Raw genomic sequence first — 26,753 nt, 5'->3', positions numbered from 1 at the left:
ATTATGGGTGTCAAGTAGAACAGTATACAATAGAAACAAATCCTCCGAAAACACGCATGCCTCTGGTACTAGTTTTAGCAATGGAAGGAGATGTCTTTTAAAAACTGTGTAATCCAAGGAAATGTCTTTGTATTCCTGAGTTGTCCTTAACAGTTAATGGTTAGGTGATATGAGCTGTCAGCTTCTCTTGAAATTCAGAGCAAAAGAGGAACTACTGGTTGCTGCCTTTTATTCTGAGGGTACAGACATGGGAAAGTTCATATTTAGTATTTGTGGTTTAGGATTTAGGATTTGTTTCTAAGCTTGTCAATGGGAGCAGTAGCCTCCAGGTTTCTGTATGTTCCTTTTTTTTAAAAAAAAAAAAAAAAAAAAAAAAACAACAAAAAAAAACCAAAAAAAAAACCAAAAAAACCCAACCCAACAAACTCCAAAAAAAACCCCCAAAACCCAGCCTGCTGAAATGGTGCTCCCTGCTTCTGTTTAACCCTTCTTTATGAAAAGAAAGTAATAATACACTAACACGCTGATACTAATACACAAAGGCATTTGTAGAAGCCATATGCCTTTCCTCTTGGCAAACTTTTTATTTTAGTGAAAAAGTGATTGCTTGGTTTTTAAAAATGAATTTGGGTGTAATCTGATGAGTAAGGAAGGCCAGAAATTTCAGCTTTTATTATGGTAATTTAAAACAAGAGCAAACACCACAAGTCATTTCTTCCTATTCTATTTTGTCAGCAGATATGCTGTAATTTTTTCTAGTGATTATTTAGGAAATAGTCCAGAATTTGGTAAAAATTAGATTTCAGTATCCATGCGCTCACTTTGGGTGGAAATCAGACCCCGATGTTCAGGCATCCGAGTCTGGAAATTTTAGGACGGCGAGACCTATCTGGAAGTTCAGGGCAGTAAATACTGGAAGGGAATCGGTGCTGCTGGGGAAGCATCCCCGCAGTGTCCCCCGGGGCGGCGGGGGCCAAGCCCGCCCAGGCCACCGTGGGCCACCAGCAGCCCAGGGAGCTGCAGCTCCGGCGATGCCAGCTGCGCCCAGGCTGGGCGACGCGGCCGCGGGGCAACCGTCCCAGCGCCGCCGGCGTGGGCCTGGCAGCTCGCCGCGGCAATCGGAGAGGGGATTAACTTCCATCCGCGCGGCCGGCCGCCACGGCCATCTCCAGCCTCCTCCGTGGCTCCGGTGCCCGTCGGCAGCAGGCAGAAGGTAAAGCCGAGGCTGGCCACGGGCCCGAGGGCGGCCCCCGCGGGCGGCTGTTTGCCGTGAGGCGGCCGAGGCTGGCTGGGAGCCCCAGCGCCGGTGGCGAGGCAGCCCGGCGGGGACGGCGGCGTCGCCCACGGGCGTTGCGGGGCCCCGGCGGAGTTGGCCGAGCGACATGGCTAATCTCTCGGGGAGGGACTGCGCGCTGCAAGCGGCCCGCCGGAGCCCTGCTGAAATGTCACCGGAGCGGTCTGGCCCGGCTCCAAAAGCAGGCGGGCGGCGAGTTTGCCACGAAGGGGGGCGAAGTGGCGAGCCCAGCTCCGCTGTGTGCCCCGCAGCCCCTGCCGGGGCCCGCGCTGGGGGCTGGAGGGGCACCTGAGCGGGGGCACCGCGGGAGGCGGCCCCCAGAAATCCCCAAAAAGCGGTCGGAAGCCACAGCTCTCGTGGGGAAGGTGCAAGGGGAGAACACGGCAATAAAAACATAGGCAGCCGCTTGCAATCCTGTCGGGCCTCTAGATACATTGGCGGCTGTTAATCAAAGTGTTAATTAAAGAAAGAAACTGTTAAGAGCGTGTTCGTTCTAGCTTGTTTTCCTGAGTGCGCTCATCCGTGTAACTTATAAATCAGAGGGCAAATACATTCCTCGTTAGGGCTCTGTGTGGCTGGCTGGCTGCGGGCAGGATGGTCCCTGCCGTTATATCTCTGTTCTGGAGGAAATAGGAAATACGGACACAGCCTGGATGTGTTGAGTGCGGTTGTGTTTTTATTTAAAAGGTTAAACTTGCACAAACATTTTAGTTAGCACATCCTAATTACAGCATTGCTTGGTTCTTTCAAAGTGAAATGTGAAAGGGCTGGTTTATTTAATTTGAAAGACATTATTGTGCAAGCACAGTAGGTTCGTGCCCTCGTTTGACTGTATTAGTGATTTCTGTGAGACTTCGCTGTGCTAATGCTGCTGTAAAATTTTAATTAGTGTATAGTTAACATGGTCAGTGTTTTTACACATGAAAACAGTTGTTTCATGCCAGTTGTGATTGACCAGTGTTAATGAAATAAGCTGTAATGATCCTTTTTTATAATTGAAAAATGGCTAATGCCTAAAAACCTTAAATCAGCGTAAGATAACATAAGGATCTGATTTAAAACAAGAAACCAAAATATTTATTCTCTGTTTTCCATTGATGTTGCAGAGTATTTATGTTGAAGAGATTTCAAATTTGGGGAAGTTATTTGACTCTTGAAACATCTTTTTAAAATACTGCAATTCGCCCTACCACAGGTTTGCTTCCCATCTTCATTTTCTATACTCAACAAGTTCAACACTTCTTGTGTTTAAAGACTTGGACAGAAAATGGGGTGTTAGCAGCGCAGGCAGAAGCCCAGCCTGGATCCCTCGCGCCGTTCTCATTTCTCCATGGGGTTTTCCTGCCAGTGGGCGCTGCCCGTAGGTATGGAGGCTCAGCAACGTTTTGTCCCGTTTGCTGTAGGGAAGCGCGTGGCTTGTCACATCCATAGGGTGTCTGCGGTCGGTGCCGTACGTACGGGGACAGATGTGAGAGACGGGTAATGTCAGAGATAGCGATGTGAGCTTCCTTCTCAGCTCCATCCGTCAGCGTTTCCTCTTCTCTGCCGTGAGCAGTAACACCTTGGGGGAGAGGAGGAGCTGTTGTAGTTGGCATGTGGCTAGTTCTAAGTAGCCATGTACATGTTTATCTTCTTTTTTTAATCTTACAAAGCTTTTGTATCGTGTGGCAGTAGATGTCACTCGTTATTCATGTGGTATGTAAGAAAAATATTTGTGCTCAATGTCTTTTTATCCTGTAGTTTCTTAATGACAAAATCAAAGAATGTGATTTACTTAGCTGACACTACTATTTTTGTATCTCCCGTGATATTTCCTCTTATTCTCCTGCTCAAAACAAAGTCAATTCACTCTTCTATCAAGAGAACTCTTCTATATGGAGAACTTTCCATTTCAAGACCTTTTTTTTTATACCCATCTCCAGAACCTTATCAGTTAGCCCTTAATCCCCTTCGTATTTTGGCTCACTAACAGCTTTTAAGCAAGTTTTCAATGTCAGCGTTTTTTTTTTTTTTTTTTGTGGTGGAGCTGAGTCTGACAGTCAACATACAACAATTAAAGTTTGCTACATGTGAAGAAATAGCTACAGGGGAAAACATTAAAATTCCTGATTGTGGCATGAATAGAAGCATTAGCAAGATGAAAGCTAGACAGGCATTTGGATATGCGAACTCATCTGAATACGTTACACAATATTATAATACTATGTGATAAGGTCTTGTAAGGAGCATTGTTGATGCTGAAGGGGAAGAACATGGTGTTAAAGGTGTAAACCTGATTTCTGGGTAGAAAATGGGCGGAGAGAGAGAAAATCAGAAATTAGGTGATGGTTCTTTCCTTAATTCTGTATTCCCGTGCTTTCAACACACGGTTCTTTATTAAACTTCTGTTTATTCTACTTTTTATTCAAAGTTTGGAATAATGTATTTTGTTTTTAATTTGCTTTACACTTGTTTTGAAAAACTGAAGCTTTTCTTTAACGTCATTCAGGGTAAGCATATGAGACAACAGTTTTCTAGCTGTATTTTTGAGGAAGCTGACCCATACTGCATCTTGGTACAATGCTAATCTCTACCGGTTACCTTTGACGTTTTTGTTTATTATCACTGTGCCTTCTCCAAAGTTTTTTCCAAATAACCATTTTTTAAATAGCAAAAAAATGATTTATTCGATACCTGCTTTTTAATCAGACAGTGCAGGTATTGTCATGTTGTCAACAGGCTACACAGAGATTAGCGCTCATAATGTGGACGTTATAATCTCTCCATGGCCCGATTACCATCTAAGACACTGGACTGCCCTTCCGTAATAACTTTGCAATGTTTATATTCCAGCGCTTGACAGATCTACAAGATGGCTACTGACTGAAAGGTCCAGGGCCAGTTCCCTGGTGAGAAGTCTGTCCTCTCCTGGCAAGTTGCTCGGGAAAGCGTACCAGAAGCTTGATCTTGGATGTTATGCCAGAGTCTTTCTGAGATGTTAAAGCCCTTGCATTTGGGTTTACCTGAGCGAAGAGGGGGATGGAGAAGGATGGGGAAAACATCCTCCTCTGGGTGAGGAAGGGGGACCTCCCAACAGTTGGTCTCCCTGGCTCCGTTTTGCTTGTGGTTCTGCTCCGTGAATAATGTCCTGCTTCTATCAGTTTTCCCACGTTGGTCTTGAGAGTTTTACTTTTCGGAGTCTCCAGGAGGCTCTGAAAAGCTGAAACAAACCTGATGGGAGCGTCCGTAATTCCAGTCTGCCACTGCACGACACAGAAAGCCCTAGTCTGTCTGCAGGCTTGGGATGACAGTATGAGTTGGTCGACGCTTCAAAGGTTATTTTACATCTCTCGGGGGCAAACCCCGTGTATTTTAAAGAGGAATTTTAAATCCTGTGGAAATTGATTACGAAACTACTCATGTGCGCTGAATACAAGGGGTTTTGAAAGGATTAGTAACAAATATGGAAAAATGGAAAAACCAGCTTTCGTAATGTGCAGAGTTGTGGAGAGGCAGCAGTGGAGGAAGGGAGGTACTTGAAGGTTATTTATTTAAATACATTTTAGTGTTGCTAGTTTTTGCTACATTCTTAATAACTCTGCAATCTGCCCCTCGCTCTCCTTTCTGCGGTGGTGATGTTGGAGATGAGGGGAGGTGTGCTGGGTCTGGGGCCGTTTTGCAACAGTTCTCGTGGTGGAGGTGGCCGTGTCTGCCCAGTTAGTGCTGCCCTATTAGAGAATGACACCACCAGCCTGGCTACGCTGTAGCTGGACCATTTTTCAAAGCATCATTTAAATACCCTAAATTATAGTTACAGGATCGTCTCCTTTTTGAAATACGATTTTAAAGTATTGAAGTAGAATTCAGAATCTTACTAGTGAAAATGATCTTTTTCGCCTCCTCCGTTTTCTTCAAGGGCGGCAACAAAACTGTGACCCTGCTTACGCAGAATTTCACGCTGCTTTATCTAACGTATTTTGCACAGTGATTGCTTGTGAGTGGATTTTGGTTCTCAAAAGTAAATCTCTAGGAAAATTATAAGCATACATATTTAGAAATCAGAAGTCAAGTAATTGGTTTTACAGTTTTAAAAGTAGCCAGTACTTCTCCATAACTACTGTAATGAAATGAACAAAACAAGAATAATAGCAAACGCTTGTGTTCTGTTTCTGTTCAAAGGGATGTGGTTAACTAACCTAACACCTCTTGGGAGTTGAGTAAATAATTTGCAAATATTCAACTTTAAATGTTGGGAAACTTCAGCGGGTTGAAGTGGCACACCTAACGTGGCGCAGTGAGGCTGGGGAAGACGAAAGCCAGAATACTTCTCGGAGGATGTTTTCCAATTCCCAACTTTGCTTGCGTTTCCTATGTCAAGTGCTCTGGTAAACCTGCTTTTAAAAACAAACCAAAGTGAAAGCTGAGCTAAAATCAGTCCAGAAGCCCTAGACTGACAGATAGGAAGTAGGTTACCTGAAACTTTTAGTTAAAGTAGCTGTTACAAACACATCATTCAAAACGATCAGTGGCTTTTGGTTGCATTGAAGTTTGGATTTCATGAGGAAGATTAGTCAAGTGTGCTGAACCATCGTAAACATCCAGATATGTTTTATTTACATGTCTTAAATAAGTGTGAATTACTGTGGAGGGATTTTGGAACTGGAATGATACACTGAAACCCAAATATTTGTATGTATGAGAGCTTTGGGTTCTGAATTGAGCATTTGTAACCAAAGCATATCTTAAACAAACAAACAACAACAAATTGTTCTCTGTAATTACGAGTTTTTGTAATAAATCAGTGCACCCTAGTTAAAGCATAGCCAGATTTGATATGCTTTTGAGAGAGACTTGTAGTGTGTGTTTTGGAGGTGATTGACAAGGGAATGGTGCAGGAATTCGTACCGGGAACAGTGGGACCTTCGCCCCGACGAGGAGTGCTGGACAGCAGAGCGGGACGTAGACACACCGATGCTGCCGTTAAACAAAGATGCAGGAAACAGGTGACATGTAAAGCTCAGTGGTGATACAGCCCTCATTTGAGAAGTAAAAGTGTCCTAGGAACTGACGTATAATTTTTGAGCATACCCAGTCAGCAATTAGAAAGGTCTTGATGTATTTGCTTTATTTGTCTGTTGGCTTCAACAAAGGATTTTCTCGGAGGAAGATAATTTTCTGAGTTCTCATTGTGGGAGAGCATAAATGTTTCATGGTACTTGCCAAGCTGAAGCCTCCACAAATTGCTTTAATGTGAAAGAACATTTTAAAGGGAATTTTGAAAATCGTTGATCTCTGTAGTTGTGTTTTGCTCTGTAGGGTATGGCTTCAACTTAAGTTCTGTCTTTTGCCCCTAAGAAGGCGATTTTATCTTTTTGGGTACTAACCATCTCAATGTAAATGTAAGACTGCCTTTAAACAATGCTATAGCACGTATGTGTTGAAGGTGTAATGTAAAAACATATAAACCAGCACGTTTTAAATCTCTGCTAGGCAAAGCAAACCTGTTAACCTATCAAGTTGTGGAGGTGAACTCTGTGCTTTAAAATATACTCTCCAAATTGGCTAGGTCTTGTATTTTAATGGATTATTAAGAAGAGACACATTTTAAGTAAAGTTTTATCATTGTAGCTTAACTGCCTCTTTATGTGGTGGTGTCTACACAGGCAATAGAAACCTTCTGTACTGCAATTGTGCTGAGTATTTTTAAAGTAAGGACGTGCAGGACATAAGGTTGCATCAATATTGCTAACTTGGCCATAGTCTGTATAAAAGATATTATATAAACCTATTTCTTAGAAAAATAGTTTATACCTATTACTATTTATTTATAATATTGAATAATATAATATTGGTCAAGGTAAGGAAGGCCATTGTGGTAAGTGATGTAAATACATAAAGCAACAAAATGCTTACGTATGTGCCACCCTGACTTGCATTTGGTATGCTGCAATATAAATTATACACTTCCTTTTTTTTTTCCTTTCTCTTCTGCTAAAGTGTTATTTTTCTGTGAATGGAGTACCATAAGCATACATGACCATCAGTCAGATTCTCTTTGTGGTTTTGATAAAACTGAGTGATAAATAATAGTATCAGCTGCCAGTTGCAAAGTAATGGGTTTTTTTATGAAATAGTAAGAAGAATTCTCTCTAGAGACATGACAGGTTGTACTGGTGCCAGTCAAGCCTTGGCAGTCTGTGACAGTGATAGCTTGGACTCCATAAATATTCTTTTCTGTAACTTTCTCGCTGGAGTGAAAAATATAACTTTGTTTAGATGCTGTCTGTTCAGCTAAGAGTGTAAATTTAAACACCACACAATGGGAGATGGAGTGACCTCGTCCTGACTTACAGTGCAAACAGAACTGATGGGATGATTAAAGGGACATCAGTGGAAGATTAAGGCAGAATCCTTGGTATCTAGGCCCCGTGATTAGAGCGGGATAATGAAGCAGCAATAAGTGAGCGAGCAGCAGATCAAGATCCCGCACCAGCCACCACTCCCAAGCAGCTGCACGCTGCCAGGGTGGCATCAAAGGAAGAGGAATTTGCCTGGAATTTGCCCATGATTGTTTTAACCCCTGAGTTTCCCCTGCGAAATCCTCATGGATCTAATTTTTTTGTTCTTTTTTCTTTGTCATGGTGAGGTCAGGGTGATGGTGGATCCCAAGAGCCCAACACAGGCATTTGGGGTAGAGCCACAAAAGGGATTTTAGTTGATTGCTGAGTAAAATCTGGAGCTATGGTGAGGTGACCTTCCACAGCAGTGTCCCAGTCTGTGCTCTCCTATCGTGTCATGGATCTGATCCTTCTAGAGAAATTAAAAGATCAAGTAAATTAGCTCTCCACAATTACGCCAGAAATGTAATAGTCATACTGACAGAAAGTAAATTTTATCCTCAGGTAAAAGAAGTTTGTTTTAACATGGCTGTACTAAATAATTTCTTATGACAAGTCAAACAGTAGCTCAGTATGATGGAAAAAAAAGATGTTTGCTTTAAGTTGCACTTTTATCATGCTTATACTTTAGGTGAGACAGATATATGAAATAATAGTTACTTAAACATAAAGTTACCTTCATGCTTTGTTTCAATATACACATTTAATTCTGTAGTCGGAATGATACTTTTACACCCAGGCTAACCTATGTTAAAACTCTCTTTCTGAATGTTACAACATATTTCACTGAACTAAACTTGTGTGTGTTCGAATGGGTGTGCTTCATTTTTAATGACGGCTCTGCTAGCACTGACACAGGTCAGTTTGACTTTTTGCCCAGTACTTACGTAAGAAGTCAGTATAAAAAAATGGATTTATGAAATTTGATCTGTACATCGTGTATTTGCTGCCCAAAGCTACTAATTGATGCTCAGAGACAACGAACAGCACAACTTCCTAGATTTTGGGAACGAAGTGTCGACCTGGGAGGAACACTTCGAAAAATTTTAAGAGTATTGTTACTCTTTTTTTTTTTTTTTTAAGCATGCAGCAAAGAAAGTAGCATTTTATGAAAAACAGAATATTTTTCTCTATAAAAGAATATCTTATTTTAATATAGAAATAAAGTTATAAATCGCAGTAAGCCCAAGTGTTTACCAATTGATGGAAGAACAAGTAGTAGCCGAACATGGTGAGAAGCCTTTTTTTTTCTTCTTTCCCCCCTCTTTTTAATCTTCCTCTTCCAGGTTACTTTTGCATTTTGTCAGAAATTAGTGCATATTTAGTAGGAAATAAACAATGGAAAATAAGATTTTTAAACCCAAGAAAATTGGCAGCCAGACTAAGGGCCAAGTGAAGCTGTTTAATTTTTTTTTTTTTTTAAAGCTCTTGAAGAGATTTAAATTATCAATATCCATTTTATCAGGAAGTCCTGTGTGCTTTGGCAGTATGCATATATAATTCTTGCTCAACTGTAAGTCCAGTAGCACGCAAACTATCGCTGTATTTTTCCAAATTGATAGTTAACAGATATCCTGGTCACCTAGCAGAGAGCCTTTGCTGGGCTGCCATCTCTCTGTACAGCCCTTCTCCTTAGGGTCACAAATATGTTGTATAAATGCAAAGCTATTTAGGGAGGAGTTTATCTCCTAAGGTTTAGTGTTGAATGCAGCTTTCATTTTAGGTCAGATTCTACCCAGTGTGGTGGGATCAAGGAAGACTTTCAGGTTCTTTGTCCAAAGCCAAAACTTACATCCTTCTCACATTTAAAAAACAAAATAATCCCCAAACAACACCCCCCCCCCCCCAATCCTCCTCCCAAATTTTAGAGTTTAGAACATGTTACACAGGCGCAGTATTTGAAATACTACTTTGATGTGTTGTAAAGGCAATCATGACATAAACAAACTGGTTTTCTTTCAAGAGTTATGTGAAGGGAAGGGATGCGAGTGCTAACTTTTAAAATTTGAAAACTGAACACCTGGAGATAATTATATTTTTAAATGTTTTCAGGCTGAGTCAGAGTTAATGGCAAATGGGAACAGTATTAGATTGGCAGATGATTAGTTGAATTTATCATTATAATATGCTTAGCATAATAAGCATGGTGGTCTTGATTATTCAGTGACAGTTTGTGTAGTAATTTTTCCATTAAAAGACTATGTCAGTCTGTCAATAAATGCATTCATTAAATCAAGTATGCCATGCTTAAAGCATGTCTAATTTCAAAAATAATATTGGTTTTCTCCAATAAGACAAAACATCAGTAGTATTCAGATGGTTTACAAAACAGACCTTAAGCAGATTTCACTTAAAAACATGAATTTTATAAAAAGACCGAAACATTAAATATAAGCAAATCCTAGTAGCAGCCCTACCTTTACTTGTAGGTAAGTCAACAAGAAACAGGTCCAGGCAGGTTACAAAAAATTAGCTGAAAAGTCTTCTCATTTTTTGGATAAACTACACAAGTCATGGTTTGGTTTCGTACAGAAGGAGCGAGTGAAGGTTTTGCAGACTTACAATGTTATAATATCTCTTTCAGAAATTGTCCCAAAATTCTAGAAATAGCTCATTTGGCTTTTGTGTGTGTTCCAAATCATACGTCTGTCTGTAGAGTGGAAATTTTCTCTGACAGATAGACTGTAATCTTGGTGTGTGATCAGCCATTAGCCTTAGTTCTCTTAGGTCAATTTTTTTTGATTATCAGCAGTTTAAAGCTTTTTATATTAAATCACGTGCATTGAGATTAGTGCTAGGAAACGCTAATGCAAATAGTAGTCAGTAACATCTCAGTTTAGTATGAGAACAGTACCAGTTAAAGTTGCCAGAAAAGAAGTGTTCGTATCATTTGGATTGATAGCTGAGATTAATATTTTGTCTAGTTTATTCCTACTGATGGGACGCAAGGAGGTACTCAGTCTTATTCTAGGCCCTTTCTCTTCTCACCTGCCAGGGTTTTTCCAAGGAAGTAACACCCTTTCTTCCTTCAAAGAAAAATAAAAACAAACTCCCAAAGATTGCATTAGTCATCCACTGGTTTATTAGAGATTATTTGTAACTGCGATAAGAACTTGGACTTTGAATTTTCTAAATATACAGAAGGTGGAAGGGTATTGAGCAATTTTTCTCATTATCTCGCAGAGTAATCTCACAGGGTGTAGCATCGCTGAACTAATGGCCCTCAAATAGTAACTTATCAGAGCTGCTCAGGGATTCTTGCCATTGCTATAAAAAGACATTTGGCAATAAGCAGTATGTCATATTAGAAGCACAGCCATTTACTAGAACATAAATATGCTAACATACTTCACTTACAAACTCTTCAGTGGCAGCTGGTTCTAGAAAACTAAGTAGATGGTTTTGAACATCACGGATAACTAGTCGTTCTAAATACTATAATTTTAAGGCAGTTGTTTCTTGAGATGGGTGATAAATTACTGCATTTGTTATGTATTTCTGTTGGGCATTTCACCTGACCTCTCAGAGCTTTTTGGTAAATACTAATTCAGAAGCGACGACTCTTTTGCAGAAGGTTCGTTAGGTAGTTTGCACCCATTTTGCAGTTAAACAGAGAAACGCACATCACTTGGTTCAGCCTCGGAGATCATTTCTTGACTGGAGTTTCCTAGTCTAAGCTCTATGCTTTTTCTTTTCTTCCCCCCACCACGAGCTAATGAACATATTTTAAATGCTGTTTCCCCACCTCTGTAAGAAATGAGCTTGCCAGGCGCTAGACTCCTACGTCTTCCTCTTGCACTGCTGGAGCGGCGTGACTTTTCCCCCCTGGTTCTTGCTGCTGCACGCTGTTAGGGTCTGGCTCGCAGGTGATGAGCCTGGCGACACCGGTGCAGGGTCGCTGCTGTCTGGTTTGACGGCTTCCAGCTACGAATGGAGTCCTGGTTGGTCACCGTCCGAGTGGCATATGATTGATGTATTTAGGATTGGGGGGAAAAAAAGGTCATATAAGCAGAACAAGGATGTATTAATTTACATTTTGCAGAGCGTTACGGACTTCCGTACAGGTTGCACTGGACTTGACTTTCACTCTTGGCTATAGTTGTTGTAACTTCATGAGTAGCCTGCGTCTTTCACAGTCTAAGTAAACTTAAGTCAAAATCTCTAAGCTGATCCTGGGATTGATCGGTGGTGGATTTGGGCACCTTTAACAGTAGTTGGCTGGGAAAGAGGTGTTAGTGCTGTCAAGAAAGGTGCCTTTCCGCTCCCCTGATAGACCTGCTAATTCTTGGTTCTCTCTTAGATCTGTGGTTTGCATATACTGGGTTGCCAGACATGTCTCCTAAGCAGGTGTTGATTACAGAGATCATCGAGGAATTACAGGTGTCCAAGTATCAGTCGAGCAAGCGGTCAATTAACATGTCCCTGTGTAGGCAGAGCTGAGCTGGGTACTCCCTGAAGCTGTCAGGTGTTTTGTGACCGAGAATTCGTTGTTCCAAAGAACTACCTTTATAATATACGCCATTTTAACTGAAATGGTGCTAGCAATATATTAATGTTAATGGCTTAATGTTAATAAAATAATTTATTTTCCAACATACTCATTGGTGGAACCTGACCACTCTTAATTCAAATATTCAGATTTTTTTGTTTTTTTAATCTGTTGCTCCTTTTGCTGTTGTTTCTAATTAGAAATCCTCTACAATTAATAAGAGGAAAACAAAACAAAAAACCCACAACACCCCAAAACCAAATGTAGGTCCATACTTGAGCTGTGGTTCTCAGGGGTTTTCCACACTGAAGATCTGGTAGACCATACCAAACAGTTGTCATGAAGTGAAAATTAAAATGTTGGCTCCAATATAATTTTGACCATTAGGAGACATACTTACAGATAATTGTTATCTTTTGATGAGGAAATATGATATTTAAACTTGCTTGGCCTGAGGACAGGGGTCTCTTTGCTTTGTGTGTCTGAGGTCTAGGTCTGATTCTCACTTTCTTATTCTTTAAGACGGAGAGAGAGTGGGGAGTGTTATTAAAAGCTAAGCTTTAGTGGCTGAGGAATGTAGCTGCCTAAGTTAAGAGACTCCCGTAATCCGCTGGGGACCAGCAATGAGTGGAGCCTCATGGATTACAGTGAGGCTTGAATCCTCTATGTCCTGTTTGTGGCAGGGGACCTCCCAAGCCAATAAAGGAGAAATGTTAATGGAGTAAATGACAACACGAAGTATTTAAGAATTGCTTCTGTATGGGAGCTTAAAACCCCTTTTTTTTTTCTTCCTTTTCAGAAAGAAGACACAGCTCCTCCAGCAAGCCGCCTTTGACTCCTCCCTCTTCTTCAGTATTTTCCCTCATTTCATCTTTCCCTTCAAAAAACAAAGGTAGCAGTGGAAGTGGGAGCAATCGCTCATCCAGTGGAGGTACTAGTGCATCATCATCAAATTCCAAGTTGTTGAAATCACCCAAAGACAAGCTGCAGATCAGCGGAAACAACAGGTTAATGCATTCGGTACAGCATAGCAAAGTTCCCCATGACAAAATGTGAGTATGTGTTTTGACAAAGAATTAAAGGTTATTACTTTCATAGACACTGCTGTATCAGTAGAATTTCCTTTTGTTTCAGAGGGTTTTTGGTTTAAGAGATAATCAGTTTAAACTCCTCCAGGTCTTTTCCAGCAGCCTAGTCTAAGATTATAGATAATACTTATGACTAGATTGAACAAGAACTCTTGCAAAGCTGCATCTTAAATCACTATAAATAAAGGTCATTTTATTAGGGGCTCTTAATTCTTTGATCTAATCTGCATACTTTGATCATAAGGGAGTTTTAGCTCTAATTCAGATGATTTTTGACCTGCATGCGTAAGATTGCAGAACTGATAATGTAATTTACTGTCACAGAACGGGGCATTTCTCTCTGGACGTAACAGGCCCATTCCAGTTGCTTTGGTGATACGCTGTATCTGCGAATCCAAATAACAGGTTTTGAAGTCCCTGATGACACTCTGAAATACTTACAAGGGAATGGGGAAAAGAGGACAGCAGAGATTATGGACATCATAAAAATCGTGAAAATAAAAAAGATAAGAATAAGAAAACTGGGAACAAAGGAGCAAGGTCTACATTTGCATTGTGACTAGATCAGAGTATTGTTGAGTAATAACATATTTTAAGTACTTTTTATAATTTATAATTTTCAATTTCCCCCCCTTTGTTTTTCATAAATAATAGTATGACTCCATCTGTCAAAGTGGAAAAGATTCATCCAAAGATAGATGGTGCCCAACTGAAAGCTGCTGTTGGTCCAACTTGTTCTACTACTGTGAGTTCCTCAATAAAGACTGGCCTTAATTGTCCCTCAATACCAAAGCCACCCTTGCCTTCCCCTGGACAGATACTGAATGGTAAAGGTCTTCTCTCTGTGCCTCCATTTTTGGAAAAGAAACCTGAAGAAAACACAAATAATAGGAAATTTTTACATAAAAGATTGTCAGGTAATTGTTTTAAATTATTATTTGCTATATTCCTCTTAGTAGTGTATCTATAGAAATACATATATAGAATATACAGAAATAAGTTTCAGAAGTAAATTAAACACTTTTACAACTGTAACTCATAATTAGGTATGTTTTATATATTAGAATTTAAATCTGTAACTTGGCATACTCTTAAAGGATGCAAACAACTTGAAATGTGGCTGTTGCTTTCAGAAACCATACAGACCTCAAAGGCCTGTCAGTTCTTACAGTTTTAAAATTACGCTCTTCTACTATCTTTAAAGATTTTCTTTTCCTTCTTTCTATATGGAAGGTCCAAATGTACATAGAAAATGGAACAACTAGCACCTCATAAACTCAAAACTGTAAAGCCAGTCTGCTCTTTACACTTTTTAAACACAGTAACTTTGAGTGTTAGTAGAATGGTAGAAAAGTTCTTAACACAAAAACCAACAACAAAAACCCACCATTTGTTTGTCACAGTTCACATCAGTGGTGACCTATAGTCCTAACATGTGGGATCTACTCCTTTGGGGTCCCTTACAGCTGTAAATATCTTCATTCTGTTTGTAGACTTGAGATCTGTATTTCAGCACACCATAAACTTGTTGAGAGTGTAGAAAAATGTATTTGTACAATTTTTTATTGTGCATTTTTATTTGTACATTTGCCTGTGTTACATTTGAAAACCATTTCTAACATGGTTAATTTTTATAATGAAAGTAAACGTTAGTATTTCAAAATGTCTTTTGATAACTTTTCAATACCGTGTACCTTTGACAGAGAGAGAATTTGATCCTGATATATACTGTGGTGTCATTGATGTGGAAACCAGGAAACCTTGTACTAGGTCTTTGACATGCAAGGTAGGATATCTTAATCAGAATAAGATTATGTAAAGTTTCAATTCAGTTTCCTGAGGAATATGACAGAAAACAGAAAACTACAAATTTTTGCTGTCAGTAGTTACCGCTGTAAGTGGTACCTCTGAAAACATGTTGCCCAGAACCAAGAAGGAATTGTTTTTGAAGTTCAGTTAATTATTTATTCAAAAACATATTTGTTAAAGTAACCTGGAGTTTTGTATTTTTGTATAAACCCTTTAAACACGGATGTCGACATGGGACAGATTATGTTACTCCACATGTAGGTAGCAGGGTGCCAGCATGTTCTTCTTTTTGGGGATAACCTTTGGGTCATAGATCATGAATTTTAAAACTCCTCATAAGCATTACAAGTATTATTTACGTAGGATTTAAATAAATCGAGCTCCTGCCCTCTCACACCCCCTCCTTTCCCCCCAGCAGAGTCTGCAGCAGATGCTTAGGAGGTATTTGTGTAAATGCTAGTGCTGCTTGATGTACAGCTACAGCCAACTCAGAAATTAGTCCACTGAAAAAGCCACGGAGTATGCTTAGAGGTCAAACTCTAAATTAAACAATCTGTAAAAACTTTTGGTCAGATGAAATGAGTCCTCTGGCTCAAAAATCTCGGGGGACAGAGGGGTATCACTTAGTCCCGAGGAACCAAAACTCCAGATCCCCTGCAATTGTGTAATATTTAGCTACTTTCCTGCAAAGCAGCTAAACTGTCAGTAGGGGAAGCATCTGGTAAATAAACCACCTACAGAACAAAGGTAAATGAAGCTGGTACTAACGACCCAGAGGAACTGAACTTGAACACGGTGCCCTTTTGGAATTACAGGGGGGAGGCAATTGTTTTGCTAATAGAGGAGGAAAAAGCTTCAAGATTTTACAAGAGAACTAGACAAATCGAAAGTGTAAAAGAGAAAGAAAGTAAAAATGTTTCTCAGCATTCCTTATATTATACGTACTCATAAAATACTTTTTGGAATTGCTGTTTGTGTCTGAATTATGTGATGATAATTTTTACCTACTAAAATGAAGCCAACCAAACCTTTTATGCCATATGATAAAAAGCTTTTGTACGTGACTTTAACAATTCAGAAAAATAACTTCCATCTGCTTCACTTTACCTAGAATTTGTGCCATATATATATATACACATACACATCTTGCTATGTGTAGCATTCAGGACACATCAGACACTTTGAGTTCTATCTGACGGTGGATTCTGCTGTGGTTTTTTGCATTCCTTAATATCTATTTGATTACATTAGTTTTCAAGGAATATATTAGTATATAAAAGGAAGCAAAGTATTTTTCTAAGTATTTTTCATGTCTCCCATTCAAGTCTGATTTTAAACGTTATTGTGTTAAATATTTTCATAAGTGAAAGTAAATATTTAGTATTTTTGATTGCGCACTAGTTGGCCATTAAAATATAAATGTAAAATAGATTTTCAATTCTAGTCTTAACCTTATAAGAACTTTGGCAGTTTCTTTTTTAAAAAGAAATTGGAAAGAAGCCTTTTACTCAAGTGCCGTTTCTTATTTTGTATCAGACAAGGATATAATCATCCACGAAGCAATTTTAAAGTTTGTTTTCTAAGTCATTCTTCCATTTGTTTACTAAACCACGAGTGTGATGATTTCTCTGTTTTAGAGCTCTAGACACGTGTTTTGAGTGTTTGATTTCCGCAAATCTAATAGCCTGGGATTAATGATTTATTCATGGTTTTGCAGACACATTCCTTAACCCAGCGGAGGGCTGTACAGGGTCGAAGAAAACGATTTGATGTGTTATTAGCTGAGCACAAAAGCAAAACCAGGGAAAAGGAACTTCTTCGACATTCGGATCATCATCAGCAGATGCCCCCTCTCAGGGAACCACATCCCTCACCTACTAAAACTTCCCAGGAGCTGCACCAAAATTCTTATGGAGTTACTCTTACAGAATCAAAGCCTTTATTACCTAATAAACCCAAACCTCACCTGCCCAGTCTTCCAAGGTAAGGCAAATCTGCAGATCCAATGGTATGAAATTAATACTGGTAGCTTCATCAGGTGGATTTTGAAAGGGCGATATGGATCTGTTGGACGGGGCAGCTCTAGGCCTGGTGACTGTCTGTCTGCAATTAGCAATTACATGCTGAGCTGTAACTCCTAGTGAGGCAGGCATGGTGTTTGAAATAGTAAAAGCTGACTTGCATCAATGAAAGCGGTTCAGCAACGATTGGGCAATGCTGCTTTTCCAGGGGTACCGTACCTCCTGTCCTTCCTCTCAGTAGATGTGTTATGAGACTATGGAAAATATCAGACATCTGTTAATGTAGATTTCCTTCTGTCAGTAATAGTAAGCACTTAAGCTTGGAATTTTTAACTAGACTTAGTTCAATAACACCTTTACTGCTTGCCTTGCCCAGGCCTCCAGGCTGTCCAGCCCAGCACAGTGGAAATGCCCCCAGCGAGTCTCCTTCTGTCCACGAGTCCCCACACCCTCCCTTGCCTGCAGCTGAGCCAGCATCTCGGTTATCCAGTGATGAGGGAGAATGTGATGAAAAAGAAGAGCCTGTTGAAAAACTGGATTGTCATTATTCAGGTCATCATCCTCAACCAGCCGCTGTACGTTTTAAGTAAAAGTTAACCTTGGTCTCTCGCTGGCTCTGAACATGTAAACAGATTACCTTGGGGGGGGTTAAGGGTGGTTTTCTATTGGGTATGTGATTCCTCCCCTCCCCCCTAGATTTTAAGAAAATTATTTTGTTCCTTAGTAGGCAGTGAAGGTTTAACTGTAGTTGCAAAGTAAACGTGCTAAAGAAATATGTTTGGAGCTCACTTCCCCAATGCAAAAGAAATCAAAATGCCAAAATACTGAAGATTAAATTGGTAACTGCTCTAAAGGGCTGTGGTTTTGGAATAAGGACATGTAAACAGTACCTTTTTGGTGAGATTTTGTTAATTGGACTTTCCCTCACACACACACACATTTTTACTCAAGGTGCCAATCATCACAGTAAAGGTAGCATAATGTGTTGGTTTAATATTTAAATCTTGACAAAAGCTAGTTAGTCTAACTAAAAGCACAAACTTTATTCCCTAGCCTCTATATCAAATCATCTCCTTTTTTTTAAAACAGACTATGAGCAGATAGCTGATAGCTCCTCAGAAGTAGCTGTTACATATATATATATATATATATATATATATGTAATGTTTTTATACAGACCCACTACTGTCCTTTCCTGTTTAATCAGAGGCATTCAAATTTGACTGCTGCTTTTGGTCATACGTATGGGAGTATCAGATGGGAAGAAAATGATCCCAATCATTTTCCCAATGATCCCGATCAATGATCCCAACCAAGGCCAAAAATTTAAAATAGTTGTTATACCATAGAAATAAAAATTATAATTTATATTTTTTATCCTTGATTTAAACATCTAAAAGCAGATTCATTTAGCAATATTTATTTATAAACAAGTGCATTGTTATTCAGAGAGTTTTTACTGAAAGTAGAAAACACCAATAAAAATCTGTCTTTTCAGTTTTGCACATTTGGTAGTCGGCAAATTGGAAGAGGTTATTACGTGTTTGACAAGCGGTGGAACCATATTCGATGTGCACTTGACTTCATGTTGGAGAAGCATCTTAATTCACAGATGTGGAAGTGAGTAGAAGTGAAAGAGTTCTTGTTCTTCTTGGTAGCCTGTGATTCTAGTTAAAGAAGAGTAATCTTGCATTCAGATTAATCAGATCAAAGGTTGATAGTCTATGCTTTACACTTTTTGCAACGATTAACTATGAATTTAATAAAATATTTTAGCGGCATTAATCAACCTGAAGATACAAGCATTTTAATGTAGCATTATTAGACTGGGTATTATTCCGAAGAATGGTAGCTACGTAGGTTTTTGTTTGTTTTTCTGTTCACCTGCAGGAAAATTCCTCCGGCATCTAGTAACACAGCATCAGTTCGTGCACCACATCGGACAAACTCGATGCCTGCTTCACAGTACGGTGTCAGTGCAGCAGGTTTCCTCTTGCCCACCACGGTTATGTCATCGCCAGCATTGGTATCTCCTTCCTGTGTGTCTCTGAATAACAAATCGGTACCATCACATGGAACGACACTAAATGCCAATCCTGCGACTTTGGGTGCAGTGGATCCTGTCTGCAGTATGCAATCAAGACAAGTGTCTTCATCCCCTTCAACACCTACAGTGCTTTCCTCTGTACCTTCACCTATGCCCAGCAAACCTCAGAAAATGAAATCCAGCAAATCTTTTAAACCTAAGGAATCTTCTGCTGGCAGTGGCACCTGTAACAGTACCGGCAGCGTCAGTAGCAGCGGCGGCTCAGGAAAGAAGCGTAAAAACAGTTCCGCACTGCTAGCACCTTCTCATTCCACAGAGTCCTTTAGAAAAAACTGTGTGGTTAACTCTGGAAACTCTGGGACCTCCTATCATCAATCGGTGACAGCTTCGTCCCACAGCGTTGGCCTCAACTGTATGACTAGCAAAGCTAACTCTGTTAGCCTCAAACATGACCAATCAGGGAGGGGTCCTCCGACTGGAAGCCCTGCAGAATCGATAAAGAGAATGAGTGTGATGATGAACAGCAGCGACTCCACGCTCTCCTTAGGGCCGTTTGTTCATCAATCCAGCGAGCTGACTGTAAACTCACACAGCAGTTTTTCACATTCGCATACTTCCCTTGACAAATTAATAGGAAAGAAAAGAAAGTGCTCACCGGGTTCAAGCAGCATAAGCAGCAGCAGCAAATCAAACAAAGTTGCCAAATTGACATCGGTGAACAATGTTCATGCAAAACACACTGGTGCAATCCCAGGGACGCAAGGGCTGATGAACAATTCTCTTTTTCATCAGGTATGAAATTTTGTCTCGAACTAAGCCAATATGAACATGCCTCTTCACGTGCTTATATTGGAATGTGTTCTCTTAATTATTAGCTAGCCAATTCCAGATCCTATTCAAGTAAAAGACAGTGCTCTTATTTGTCCACTACTCATTTTGAGTGTTTTTCTAGTATATTTACACGAGATTTTCATAAACACTCTCATAAAGTGTAGCTTTCTCTTTTAAAGTAATCTTAAATGTGATGTTCCAAGTTCCTTAAGATGTTGCCTGTGAATTGGTCTCAGATGAAATTCAGTCCTCACATTTCAAAAAAAAAAAGTTTAAAAGTAAAACTTGCCAGCCAGCCATGGAACTGAGCTGCATGTCTCAGCCTGACGTCTTGTTTCTGTGTCAATAATAAACATTCTACAAAGTGGAACATAATGATGCTGATAACAGAACAGTGATACTGTGATAAAATAAGCCTATTATCCCAAGGTGTCATTGGCTAACTTCTTAGTAATAACAAGATTAAATGTTATAAATAAGATAGAAAGCTTTTTAGTTGGTAAAGCAAACAGATTTACTATAAAGGAAGCAGATCTCATGAATACGTAAGATCCCATTTTAAAAATTAGTTTGGGGTCCTGTTTTTTGGGGGGGGGGGTAATTATTTTTAAACAAATCACACTGGAAAACTAGTGTATTGGGAGAGAAAGTTCTTGAGAAATTAGGATGAGAGATAATTTAGAAACCAATAGCTCAGACTTCTTAGTAAAACTATTCAAATTGGCTTGGAGGATCACTCGGAGTGGTAAAAATAATTTGATAGACCTCGAGGAGAGGATAGAAGATGGAATTTTAGAAAGTAGCTTTAGAACCAGACTTTTCGAAATTGAAAACCCAAGAAACTTTCTGTTTCCTCTGGTGCTAATAACCTGAAATCTGTGTACCTGGAGAGCTAGAAGGTCAGTAAGAGCTTTTTCAGAATGGTTTCTGAATTTTCAGTTTCAGCCATAGAGGAAGATTTTCACTGTTATGTTGTGTTTAACAAGAAAAGCGTTCAGATGGCTGAATTCATTTTTGGACTTATCTAATACTATTTCAACAGTGCAATATGTATAAAGGAGAAATATGATTTGAGTGAATTAAGGAAGGAAATCATGTCTGAAACCATTATAACTTTAAAGAGCTCTAGCTTGAGAATTGTCAAGTCTTGGAGAAGCCAACCTCATGTTAGTGGTGTCGCATTGTGCCTGCTGATTCTCCCCAAAATATGCTCTTGATATCCAGAAATTGTCTTTTAAGGGCATCTGCTATAACAGCCTGGCTCACTCATCCTTCTCTTTCTTTTGCTTGCTCTAAAGCCAAAGGCGCGTCCCTAATAGCTGAATGCACCATGGTGAGAAACGAACTGGACAATTTTCACTACAAGCAAAACCTCCATCTGGAATTCTGGACTCCAAGATGCCTTGACTTTTCCCAACTTCCCATGGTCCTCAGGTGTGGAAATCTACTGGACTGTCACTTAAACAAGGAATTTCCCTGAAGCCATGTCTGTAGCAGCAAATATACTAGAAATGGACACTGGATGAAGTTCAGCCACATAATTGCTCTTATCAGTGTTAACGGTGGTCTGGACTGTTTGCTACAAATCTGTGAGATTTTACTTACAGGAGTACATCATCTTGCCACTATTTGACATAGATTAGCTGGGTAAACGAATGTTTTCTGGGGGGAAATAAACGTTACTGTGGACTTATTTTTATACTGATGGTGTCTTTTGTAGGTGATAGCTAACCAGACAGACACCCTCAATGGAGAGGACCCCGCGACAAGGGGGAAAAATGTGTGAGGCACAATGGAAAGAAGCCCTCAAGAAGGGAATATGGCTTTAGTGTTTTTATAGCAATGTTCCTTTAATGGAATATAAAAATAGCACAATTCAAAAAATAGTCTGTGTTTTGCCCAGCCTTTTGCAAGTAATTTGGGATAAGAAGCTATCAGGAGTTTAAAAAAAAAAAAAAAAAAACAAACCTAACAAAACCCAGAAAAACTTGTTTGAGGCCATCGCTCAGAAAACAAGTATAAAAATGTCATACTTGCATGATACAAAACCCATTTTCTATTCTTTCAAATAAGATTTGACTGCAGAAGAAAACTAAAGTTGATTTTGTTTTTTAAAAGTCCAAAACCATCAAACAGACAAAGGCAAATAACCTCTAAAACTATATGCCCAAAGAACGTATTTATTGACTTACACTGTATGCCATAGGCCTTTGTTATTTTAAAAAAATCACAACTGTATTGGTTAAATTGGGCTGGATTTGCCTTCCAGCCTGTAAAAATAGCCCTTTTAAAACTAAGTATTTAAAGTATTCAAATATTTTCTAAAAAACATAAGTCAGGTTTTGCCTTGTTTGTATAACTAAATCCTTAACATGTTATGCTTTCAACCACTCAGTAAGATTTTTTTTTTTTTTTTTTTTCCCCAAAATTCTGGAATGAACGCCAATTTGACAGCCAAGTTCACCATAAAGTGCAGATGTACACATCACAGTCATCCCACACCTACCCAGGCTTTATGAATAAAGGGGGCTTTACACAGTTTTATATAGTCCAGTCAATTTTTATGAAATATTTTTCTTGCTTCGAAACACCTCAAAAGTGAACTTCGCTAAGGGGCTTATTGTATTTTGATTTGATTCGTCTGGATGTTTTTGTTAAGTTTTTGAACATCAGGTGAAGTCTCAAAACTGACTAAACTTTTATTAAGGGGCAAAGCAAAGGAAAACAAATTCCTAGCCAAGAAGATATTTTTTTTCTGCCTTAAAGGGGCGCCAGCTATTGCTGAGAAGAGACAATCTGAGCCTGTCCAATTGTTCGCGTAGCCCAGCCTTCTCCCCAGTTCTGGTGGCAAGTAGTACATCAGGGAATCCAAAGCCACTCTGAGTAGCAGTTGCTTAGTTGTTTACCCAACGATGCTTTCAGTTTAACCTGAACTTGCTGGGAAATCATTGTAATACAGCAAAACAGAAGCCTCTATGCAGACACTTTAGCTTTGAATTGATACAAAAGATCACATTGAGAAAGCAACGTACTAGAGACACTTATTATGCAAACTTTTAAAAAAAAAAATAGACAACTTTTCAGGAACAAAAGGATTCGTATTTAATAAGATGCCCTGTTGAAAGGATTGTTAGAACTGCGATTGGTTTAATGTAAAAGGAACCAAAGTGATACGCCACAAAGAGAAATCAAAGCGTATTAAATCCTGCACGTTTGGAGTGAAATCTACGCTCTGATGAAGTCCCTGGGGCAGAGCTTCGGCTTCAGGATAGCGTCAGTCACAAGTGCAATTTGACTCTTGATAGACACAAAGGTAAAGGAGACAAAAATTTGGCAAGATTGAACGTTAGCGAGTTTGTGATCGAACTCTCCTCTGTTTTTTCAAGGTTCTGTTGATCTGAAAGCATAAATGGCAAATTCGTGCTCCTTCGATAGTATGCAGACATGTTAAAAAATGAATTCCTGATCGCTGCTCGTACAGAGCCAGTGTCTGCAGTCACCCGCGTCGTGTGGTTTTAAGCCATTGGGAGTAAAGAGTTAGAACATCGTAAATTCTGTCTGCTCTTGAGCATAGACCTGCTTAAATATTATGTTTTAGATCTCGGTTATAAGCAGAACATTGTTCCTGAAGCTTTTATTGTCACATAGTTCTTAATGTAAATAATTAAGGAAGCTTAAAATTAATTTTCCTTGCAAAATTGAATTTGCAGTGGCTGGGTTGTTTCTAGACAGATTTTGGTATTAATTTAAGAGATACAGTTTTTATAGTCTTTCCAACTTCTCGTTATGACTCCTGCAGTTTTCTTAACCTAAAAAATTGCTGCAATGATGAACAAAGAATTATACAAGAAAAAAAACATACTTTTGTATCTTTATTTTGGAATTTCTTGTTCTATTATAAATATTGAAGTATCCCTATTTCAGAAGACATATTTTGTTAATTGATTGTACATATTTAAATATGTATTTTTGCACAGGTCTTTTTTTCTTATATCCAGTTTTGGTACAATTGAGATCATCTAGTATTTATTTATTAATTAATTAAAAAAGAAAAAAGCAAATACCTTTTTATAATTTGAAGTGGTTCACTGCCAAGCCAATAGTTAACATGCCTACTTTGCAACTTAAGGGATGCCTCCGTTTTGTGAAAGCTGTGTCCCTTTTCACGTCTTGGGAGTGGATACACGCAAACCGTTGCCCGGGTCCTGCGGTCGGGTTCTGCCGCGGGAACCCGAGCGCAGGATTGGAGCCGAAATGGTCGATACGGCATTGCTTATCAGTTGCCTGATTCCCAGAAGACTACATTTAGTTAAGTGACACACTGCTTCTCTTTTTTTAGTGTTTGTGTGCGTGTGTGTGCGTGCGCATTTGTGTGGGTCTCACGTGGTTTAAAACTAACGGAAAAACTGAAAGTGCCTGATATAACTAGTTTTAAGCTTGGACTGTTTAGACAGCTTCTCCTTAAAAGACTTGAATGTTCAGTTGAAATATTGGAGCTTGCTTTTTCCACCTATATATAATATATGTGTGCGTATATATATGTATGTGTGCGTGTATGTATATATACACATACATATATATTTTCTGAAATTAATGAGATGGGTTGACAAAAGAAAGCGATTGATGCTGGTAACTTTTGTAAAATGTTTTAATTAGAATACCTTGTGTTGGAACAATCCCATTGATAACTCCTATTTAATATAATGCCAAGGATTTGAAATATGGTTTTAACCAGCAGTTTATTTAATTGTTTCATTTTGGGTGGGGAGGGAGAAGGGGTTATTAATTCATAGATTAAATAATTTAGAAAATGTTCAAAATAGTTGGTATTCCAGGAAAACAAAAAAATAAGTAAGTACCTCTTAAAACCATTAAAAAAAAAATGTGATTTCCACATGACATTTCTAAGGCAGTCGTCTTCCTGTAAGAGTTCTCTTGCCAAGGAATATCTCTTTCATCTTTCACTCATTCTGTCCTGGAGGAGGGAATTGGGCTTAGAAAGATTCTTAAATGTTTCACTGTTCAGCAGAAAATAATCATTTTTACCTTTTGTGCAAGATATTTTACGTTTTAAAGGTAATTTTAAAATGAGCACTACATATGTCAATGTGAATGTAGGCCTTGAAAGCATCTTGCTCGGTGTTGAGCCTGGTTCTAAAAGCAATCTCCTGTGTAAAATGTGTGAATAGTTTGATAATTTGTATACATAATCAAGAGCATCTGATCAGCTGAACTCTGTGTTGGCTGCTGTATAGTACATGAACAAATGTCATGGGATAGAAAAATTACTTTGGATATTTAAAAGAAAAATAAATATATAGTCTATTTGTTTTGTAACAAGTTTCTGTAAATAAAATAATTTATACTATTTATAAGAAAAAGTTGTGCTTTGCTTCATGAAAAAGATTAGTTTGTTGAACAAACATGTTACTAAACAAGGCAATAAAATTAGGACTTTTCAATAAATGAGGTTGGTTGCATGGAATACATTATATGTTTCTGCTTCATTATAAAATCATTCACCATTAAAGGACAACATTATCTGTGTCGGTGCCTATGTGAACTAATTTCAGAGAATTGGATGTGGTCAAATTCTGTCACTGTACCTCAGCATCGCATGGGCGGCTACAGAGTCAGCCTGGTAGGATCGGATCTTTACGTACCACGGGGTCTGGGTACCTGTTTTTGAGAGGTGCCTGTATCAGCTCCGCAGTATTTTTCCTGTGCAAAGGACACGTTGTTACTTAAAGTTCACGCTTTATATTGTTTTCTAAGTAGAATAACGAGAAGCAGCTTTTACAACCCCAAATGCGATATGTTCAATGATCGTTTCCTTTTTTTTTTTTTTTTTTTCCTTCCAAAAAAGCGTCTTCCATGTTTTCACAGTTTAAAGATCCAGTGTGTGAATTCAACAGGTTAAATACTCTTGGCAGGCTTTTCTCTGCATGTGACTCGGGACTCGCGTGTGGTGGATGACTTCTGAGGAGCGGTTTGTAAAACCGGTAAAACTCCTGCTAGTGGGGTAGGAATTAATAGTTACCTCCATGGCAGTGCTTCCTTTGTTCTCTTTCTCTCTCTCCCCTTTCTTTTCTTTTCCTCTTACAATAGTACGAACAAAGGGTTTTTTTAGTATTTGGAATAAATGCTACAAGATATAAACGGGGGGTCAGGCAGCAAGTAGGTTCTGCTTTGCCTTTTTATAATGAGTACTTCTACTATTTCTACATTTAACTTCTCTTTTGTGTTGACTGAAGATTTTTATTTATTTTTTGTCTCACCTTCCTGCAAATATCTTTCTCTTCTAGTAGCAATTTCTAATTTCTGCTCCACCCTATAACCTGTTGGCACTGAAGCTGGGCTGTACAAGCGGCGGCAGCAGGGAGCGCGCAGGAGACGGAGCTGGCGCAGCAGAGCAGAGCTCTCTGCTTGTCATCACGTTCAGGCAAGTTGGTGACTCTGAGCTGTCTGCGTCTGCTTCAGAACTGAAGGATTAACTCTGCGTTTAACTGCATTTAAAATAGGGTTCTGTACCCTCTAAAACTGGTAAGGTGAAGAAAGAGGGGAAAAGTTGCGTTTATCCCATATAACCCTGAGCTCTTGGAGGCATCTCGGAGCTCTGCAGGTTTGCAGTGTCCTCCCTCTCCCCTTCCTTTGCTGCGTCAGGCACCGCTACCGGCACCCCGCGGCGCGCTGCCAGGAGCCCTGACCTCGGGCAGAGAGCGGAGCTGCTCGGGGGGTTAGCGCTTCTCCCAGTTCTCGATCGGTTCGGTAAAGGGGTTTGTCATGAAAAATGCCTT

At 39.3% G+C, this 26,753-nt stretch overlaps 1 protein-coding gene across 8 annotated transcripts in view; it reads left to right on the top strand.

Annotated features, from left to right (window-relative positions):
• ATXN7 (ataxin 7) overlaps positions 1-25,492 on the top strand; it is a 91,392-nt gene extending 65,900 nt beyond the window's left edge. For all 8 annotated transcript variants that reach the window (XM_075514565.1, XM_075514560.1, XM_075514562.1 and 5 more), the window contains 8 exons: positions 12,960-13,212; positions 13,903-14,165; positions 14,952-15,034; positions 16,775-17,040; positions 17,455-17,653; positions 18,577-18,698; positions 18,969-19,917; positions 21,255-25,492. In XM_075514565.1, the coding sequence (XP_075370680.1) occupies positions 12,960-13,212; positions 13,903-14,165; positions 14,952-15,034; positions 16,775-17,040; positions 17,455-17,653; positions 18,577-18,698; positions 18,969-19,917; positions 21,255-21,272 (2,153 nt within the window). In that variant the 3' untranslated portion in view covers positions 21,273-25,492. The remainder of the gene's footprint in view (positions 1-12,959; positions 13,213-13,902; positions 14,166-14,951; positions 15,035-16,774; positions 17,041-17,454; positions 17,654-18,576; positions 18,699-18,968; positions 19,918-21,254) is intronic.
• The last annotated feature ends 1,261 nt before the right edge of the window (positions 25,493-26,753 follow it).

Source organism: Mycteria americana, chromosome 11, assembly GCF_035582795.1.
Source record: "Mycteria americana isolate JAX WOST 10 ecotype Jacksonville Zoo and Gardens chromosome 11, USCA_MyAme_1.0, whole genome shotgun sequence".
NCBI classification, from domain to species: domain Eukaryota; kingdom Metazoa; phylum Chordata; class Aves; order Ciconiiformes; family Ciconiidae; genus Mycteria; species Mycteria americana.
The sequence above is the reverse complement of the archived record's forward strand: the minus strand, read 5'-3'. Positions and strand labels throughout refer to the sequence as shown.